The sequence below is a fragment of the Ursus maritimus genome, unplaced genomic scaffold (genome assembly GCF_017311325.1).
Source record: "Ursus maritimus isolate PB19 unplaced genomic scaffold, ASM1731132v1 scaffold_25, whole genome shotgun sequence".
NCBI classification, from domain to species: domain Eukaryota; kingdom Metazoa; phylum Chordata; class Mammalia; order Carnivora; family Ursidae; genus Ursus; species Ursus maritimus.
In genome coordinates, this window is record NW_024425008.1 from 22721083 (window position 1) to 22728147 (window position 7065).

The 7065-nt window shown below is 50.5% G+C and overlaps 1 protein-coding gene across 4 annotated transcripts in view; it reads right to left on the reverse strand.

Annotated features, from left to right (window-relative positions):
• Window positions 1–3007, reverse strand: part of NRXN3 (neurexin 3) — a 1447337-nt gene extending 1444330 nt beyond the window's left edge. For all 4 annotated transcript variants that reach the window (XM_040641595.1, XM_040641594.1, XM_040641597.1 and 1 more), the window contains exon 1: window positions 2299–3007. In XM_040641595.1, the coding sequence (XP_040497529.1) occupies window positions 2299–3007 (709 nt within the window). The remainder of the gene's footprint in view (window positions 1–2298) is intronic.
• Window positions 3008–7065: the final 4058 nt, after the last annotated feature.

The following is a 7065-nucleotide window of genomic DNA, read 5'->3' on the forward strand; positions in this document are numbered from 1 at the left end:
TTAAAACATCCATGTTGTATTTCGCTATTTAAAAAATTGACTGCCTACAATCTGCTCTAAAGAAATGTCGCTGGAGACCTGAAACATACACAGACACACACACACAGACACACACACACACACACACCCCAAAAGAGAGAGAAGACAAACTGTACACATATACAGCATAGAGATTCTTCCTGGAGAAAAGTGCTGATCCAGACCTGCCCAGAGGAAATGAGTTCTTTTTAAACACAAAAAATGCAATCAGGGATAATCAGCAAGTTAACAACACACTTGCAAACACCCTAGTCCCTAGAAAGGAAGAATGCCAGCTTTCAATGCAAGTTCTGAGAACAGAACAGATCCTTTGGGCGAATGAGAAAACAAGTGATCATGTCAGCGTCTTCAGGCAGAACTTTCTCCAAAGCCAAGAAGCTTTGGAACAGCAGTCAGCTCCAGAAGGCACCTGCTTGTAAGAAGTGCTTCAATAACCACATTCCCAAAGTGGCTTTGTGGTTGGGGTTGCCTCGGCTCCTCTTCCCATCCGCTTTTCCAGTGGGCTCCGTGGGGGAAAAAGAAGCCAAAAAAAGGTGGCATCATGTCTTGAATCTCCCTCTCCTGCAGCCCACCCACGGGAAGGGAGACGCAATGCCCAGAGCAGCCCAGCTGGGGAAAGCAGCCACAGAGACCTGGGGAGGGCTTCCACAGAAGCCCCTACATGACCTACAAAGGGGCCTCCAATAAGACCCATCAAGGTGTCCTAGTCACCAGCATGAACCACCTGTGAAATAAACTTTGCTTTGATTTAAAAGAAAATTTAATAGTTGTGGCTAAAGTTCATATCAATTACAACCTGCTTTAGGCTGGCTGGGCTGCTGTGGGACAGTTTCAGGAACCCTTGAAGACGCTCTTTTTAATTACAAACCACAAGGCAGGTGCCGCACCGGAAGGAAGAAATCCTGGGAGTCAGTGCTGAGCCACTCATCTGGCCCCACCTACCTGACGGTCCTACTGCTTCCCAATCTTGGCTGCACAACGGAATTACCCAAGGAGTTTAAAAAAGGTGCTTGGATCCCACCCCCCCCAAAACGCTGATCGAATGGGTCCAGAGGGTGGCCCGAGAGTTGTTGAACTCCCCTAAGTGATCCTAACATGTGCAGCCAAGGTTGAGAACCACTGTTCTGCCCTAGACCATCCCACCACCTCCATGGAGAGACACATTTCTAGAAGAATCCAGGACTTGACACCAAAAGAATAGGAGAAAAGAGACCTTCCTTACCTCTTCCTCATCCCAGCCTCCCAACACACATACCCCTGTGGTCAGTTCTCATGTTCTTCGTCATGTCAACACTTCCTTCTGCTCAAAGCTAGGCCTTCAGTGAGTCTTGGAGTCCAGGAATCTGGATTTTAAGTATTTGTCAAAGTACAGTCTGGACCACTTCTCTCACATATAATCCCAAACAGTCAGAATTCAGTGAATGAGGTGAGGACAGTCCAAGTCTTTAGGCCTGAGTTCCCGCTTCCCTTTCCCTGGGAAGCTGTAGTTGAACTTGGGAGGCTCTCCAAGGTTATGCTGAGTATTGCTAGCTCCCTCAGGCACTTGGCTGGACAAGGGTCCTGTCAGTCTCTGTGCTTTCCTGTACCATTCTCAGTACGGGGACAGGTGAAGGGAGGACAGGAAAGAAGAACCTCATGTGAAAAATCCTGCTGCTAGAATGAGGTGGTGAGGAGGCCCATCGCCAGTCGCTTCATTCACCCTCCAGACACTTCCCCCAAAGACTGGGGAGGGGGAGCAAGTGGAAGGGCTGGGGTCACAGCAGGCCAAGCATGGCCTGCAATCCATCCACCCTCACTCTCCTTTGCATGGGCATTCTTCATCCTGGGGGTTAAGGAGGGAATGATGGGGAATCTCCCACCCGTCCTAAGGGTCCAACTCTCCAGGGATCAGGAGGGACAGACATAGCCACTTTGCCCATTTCTACTGGACTTCTTACTCTGTGCTAACCCTGCTGAGCTATGCTCCAATGGAAGGAGCTGGGCTGGGCCGCACATCCTGCAGTCTGCTCCATCTCGCCCTTTGAGTAAGGAGCCCGTGATTGAGCAGCCAGGACCCTCCTCTTGCTGAGATCTGGTGGGTGTTCCATGGACAGCCATCAAAGGACTTCCACCCCCTCCTCAGGGAAAGGGACCCGATCATCTAACACGTAACTAAAGGTGGCCCTCAATGACAGTGTTGGTTTCTATCAAGGGTCTCAGGCCTCACCCAACCCAGTGGGTGGGTCTCCAGTAAGAGAGGGCTAGGGAAGAAGGTCTTACCTTCCGAGCAGAGCTTGCCTCCATAGCCGGTGGTGGAACAGTCACAGGTGGGGTGGCCATCCAGGAGAAAGCAGATGCCCCCATTTTCGCAGGGACGCTCACCACAGGGCCCCTCGGCATCCAACTGGACTCCCTGGCTCCCCAGAAGACGAGGCTCTGAGTTGCCATACTTGAGATCCAGGATTAATCCTCTGAAGCCGGGCATGGCCTGTACTCCATCAAGGGTCAGGGCAGAAGGTCGTATGTCCGCGGGGACCCCGCCAAGGAACAAGTCACTGACCACATCCATGTAGGGCCGCTGAGGCTGCAGCTCGCCCGCCTGGCCCTCGCCGTCCAGCACCAGCACCGTGCGCAGGCGGTCGCGGCTCACCATGAGGAAGTGCCAGCTGCTGTCGTTCACCTGCTTGTCGGACAGCACGGCGGTCTCCGCACAGTCCATGCTGAAGCGGAGCTGCACGCGGCCGTCCGCCAGGGAAAGGCAAAGGAAGTCGCAGACGCCGCCGTCGTCCAGGTAAAGGAGCAGGCCCGTGGACACGTTGGTCTTGAACTGGAAGCTCAGGTCGCTGCGCGTGCTGGCATCCCAGCGGAGGTAGCGGGCCCACTGGTTGGGGAGGCCCATGAACTCGAGGCCCAGGCAGAGCCCCAGCAGCGACCCCAGCAGGACGCTCACCTTCAGGGTGAAGAAAACCGAGTTGGCGGTGAAGCTCATCGTGGCAGCCAGGACGGAGCCCGGAGGGGCAGGCGGACGGGGGGAACAGCCCTCGGGGGACAATCCCCCTTGGCGGCGGAAGGGAGAGAGGAAGAGGAAACGGGCTGGGGGCACAGAGAGCACACGAGAGGAAGCAGGCGCAGGCGCACGCGCACCGATACCCAGAGGGTGAGGAAGAAGGAACGTGAACAAGACGGCCCCAGATGGGCGCACGAGCAAGAGATTCAAGGAAGCGGCAGAGGAAGGCGGCAGGGCGGCAGAAGAGGAGGGAAGTCAGGTGGGAAAGTGGGGAACGGGAGTGAGGAGCAAAGTGTCCTTCTCCAAGAAAAGATCTCAGCTATCCATGTGGATCCGGAGGCCTTGATTCGAGGAGGAGAAGGTACACGGCGGGTGGAAGGCTTCAGCAATGCACTCCTCCCAACGGACCCCCAAACGCCCCAGCCAGGGAGGCCGGGGAGAGGGCTGGGGTGGGGGTGCCGTGATGGAGGAGGTGTGAGTGGTGGTGAGGTGAGCCAGGTGAAGGACAGAAACAGGCCAAGGACCAGCGCTGAAGTTTTACCTCCTAGCAGCAGGGGGCTGCAGGGAGCGGGGCAGCCCAAAGCTGAGTGCTCAGGCCGAGCAGGGCCCAGGGCAGAGCCGAAGCAGGTTCAGGCTTCATGGTGCGGGCCAGAGGCAGTCCTGCCCATAACCTGCCCCTCAGCACTCCAGAAAAAGACCTGCAGGGAGAAGGGGGGAGGCAGAAAGAAGAGAGAGATTAGGGTGGTGTCAGGAAAATATTACACCTATTTCACAAATATTGATGACTTCCTGACCATGAGCCAGGTTACTCTAGTGATTTCCACTGTGCCTGGTGCTTTAAATAGGAGAGAGGGCCCAAGTTCTTCCTGAGCTGTCGCAGGACCCTGAGCTCAGTGCCCAATGCTGCACGTGGTTTTTCCATATGCAAAAATAGTATAAAACTCTCAAAGCCCTATCAGCACATTTTTACAGGATCCGTATCACAGGGTCACATAGCTAAAATTTATTTGTAAGGTAAGTGCTAACATTTTATACACTCGAATACACACATATAATTTTAACTATTTACCTACTAAAAGGCATGAAATGACATGGATATCTTTTTAGATTTCTCTTTTTCAATTTGACAACCCAATGCCTGGGTGTAGGCGGTCTAAGACAAATTCCCACCTTTATGTTTTTGAAAGAAATATTTCTAAAAATCAGCAGAAATAAATTAGAAAGTGAGTAATGAGCAAAACAAGTCTCATCTCTTAATACATGTTGGTGAAAAGTTCTTATAGAAAAAAACGCGTTCTGAGACTTAAAGAAAAGCTGTGCCTGCATCCTAGTTCTTTTAGGTGGAACTTTGAGCCAACTTCTTAACCTGTTTGAGCTTCTATTCCCTCTTTGGTAAAGCAGAGGGAAGTAGTTTTTCTAAGGCTGGAGAGAGGAGACAACGAGGTCATGTATGGGAAGATCCTAGCATGAGACTGTATGCACAGTAGGTGATCAATAAACTCTGTATTCTTTACTTTCTTATTTCTAGATTGAAAGGGGTGGGAAGAAGAGTCGCTGTGTGTCTGTGCATGCGTGCGTGTGTGGGTGTCTGCGGACGAGGGGCAGGATTAAAACCACAAGTACTTTTGAAAAACTACAAAAACTGCAGAATGAACAACAAATAAGGTATAGCACGAACTTAGAGCACATTACATATATTTTATTCTGGTTGGAAAGGCACCAACACCCCGTCAAGTGGGTGATCCAGATGTTGACTCTAGCAGACTCTGGCCCACCTAGCCAAGTGGAGACTTCTTTGTTCACATAAGAGCAATGAGTATAATTTCCGAAAGCTGTGCAAATGGCTGCTTATGAATGGACACTTTTGATAGTTCACCATAGTCTCTATTAGACCATTACTGTCCACTATTTTTAGGATGATCGCATTAGCAAAACTAGCTATTACCCCTGCTTTGAAGAGGAAAATCCTCCTTAGCCAGGAACAAACGTCTATTCCCACTGAACAAACAAATCCAATCAATAACAGGTTGATTAAATCCAGTGCAAGGAAAGCCTTTCTTCTATAAAAGCAGTGTTTCCCAAAGCGTGGCACAATACCCCCCACAGTGCAAAAGAAGCGTCACTGGAACACAGACACAGCAGTCTGGAAGTGCCAGATCATGTGCGTTTTGTCAGAGCCACCTGTTAAAACTTCAGAAATTTTTGAACTGGTTAAGGTCACTTTGGTAGCATGAAATCAACCACGCTAGGAGTATTTACACCATGGAAACAGTCAAATACTACAAATTTGAGTCTTTGAGAAAGTGAGATTTAAGGAAACCCTAAAAAGAGAGTGAGGGATTAGCCATGGGAAGAATGTTCCAGAAGTAACAGCACAAAGTCCTTGAGACTGGAGCAGACTGGTACAGGTGAAGAACAGCAAGTAGGTTGGTGCCATTGGAGTGAGAAGAAGACATGAAGCCAGAGGCAGATGATCAAGAGGCCAGGTGATGGGACATGACCCAGTCTCTGCGAATGTGATCATCGTATGAGGTGAAGTATGCCAACCAAGGAAAAAGGCAACATCCCAGGGGGAGACGAAACCCTGGTCTGAAAAGAGGACTCCTTCTGGTTTCAACTACAGCCACAGCCACATATTTCCTTAAATCAAATGGTTGAAAGGGGCCACTTTCAGGGAATGTGCTCAGAGGATAACAGCTCCTCTGTTCCCTCCCCCCATCATGCATTTTATTTACAGAAGTGGGGGGAGGGGGCAAGAAAAGGGGAAGCAAGGCAGGTATGAGCAGAAGGAACAAGCTTCTTACAGGGGAGGTACTCCAATCCTGTAATTATTAATGAGCCAAGAATATAAAAATCACGTGGCCATAATGGAGCCCAGAGTGTGTAAGCCCAAGAGGCTTGGGACAGTTTTCTCAGTGACACTACTCTGGCTGCTCCAGCTCTTGGGGGAGCTTTCCTCTCCACTCCCTGTCCTGCCAGTTTAGACCAACGAGTCTACTGACTGACAGGCAAGGCCCAGGCTCAGATGGCCAAAGCCAATGGAGCCCTCTGCGGGAGGAAACGACGTAAAGATGGAGGGCCCAATATTATGGATGAGCAGGGACATGGGAAACGCTTGAAACTTCCAGACTGGTCTATACTGTCTATCAACTTACCTCTGAGCCTCTGAAAGTCACTTATTTGTCTGAATAAATTAAATGACTTGCTCAACTCAATATGTTTATTGAGCCCTGATTCATTCAAGACACTGGTCTATCAAAGCAGAATAAGAAACCACTCTTGTCCTCAAAGGCATCAAAAAATAGTGGGGTCAGGTGTGCTGCAGAGACTCAAAGCACAGTGATGAAGATCCTGGCTCTAGAAGCTTGATGGGGAGCTCCCTGTGGGCAGGGTATGCTTCACCATGGTGCTTGCCACAGGGCCTTGGCACAGAGTGGGAGCTCAGGAAACATGTGTACAGGATGGAAAGAGAAAACAGAAGCTGACGAACATCCCCGTGGATCATCTGACTTCTGTTCCATGCAGTGGCCTCCACATCACCCCACTTTACACAACAACAGCAATCCTGAGCCCCCACACTTCTCTGGATGCCAACCTCAGATGACCCCAAAAGGCAAAGCAGCACATGCCTAGTGATCTGAGGAAACCCATGAATGAAGATCTAAGCTTCCCAGGGACACTCCCATCCAAGGAGGATCATGGGAATTTTCCCAGCCTTTTCTGGGGTGACAGCTCCATCCGCCTGAGTCTCTCACGTCGGAGTCACAGTCCTGCCCTCCGGCCCAGACCAGCACTGGAGACACCGACGTACTCCTGCCGACATCCAGAGCGATCAAAAAGGCTGGCTGAGGAAAACTTAAGTTTTCTTTCCCGCACGTGCCAGGCAGAATCTGATTTCAGGACTGGGAATATCAGAATTGGGTTGACAGACTTGACACCATATAGTCTGCCCTTCCATTGCTTTCTTGGATTGTGGACATGCCCATGGCTTCTGAGAAACTGCCAATACGGCCAAAAGCTAAAGATGACCTTACATTGAG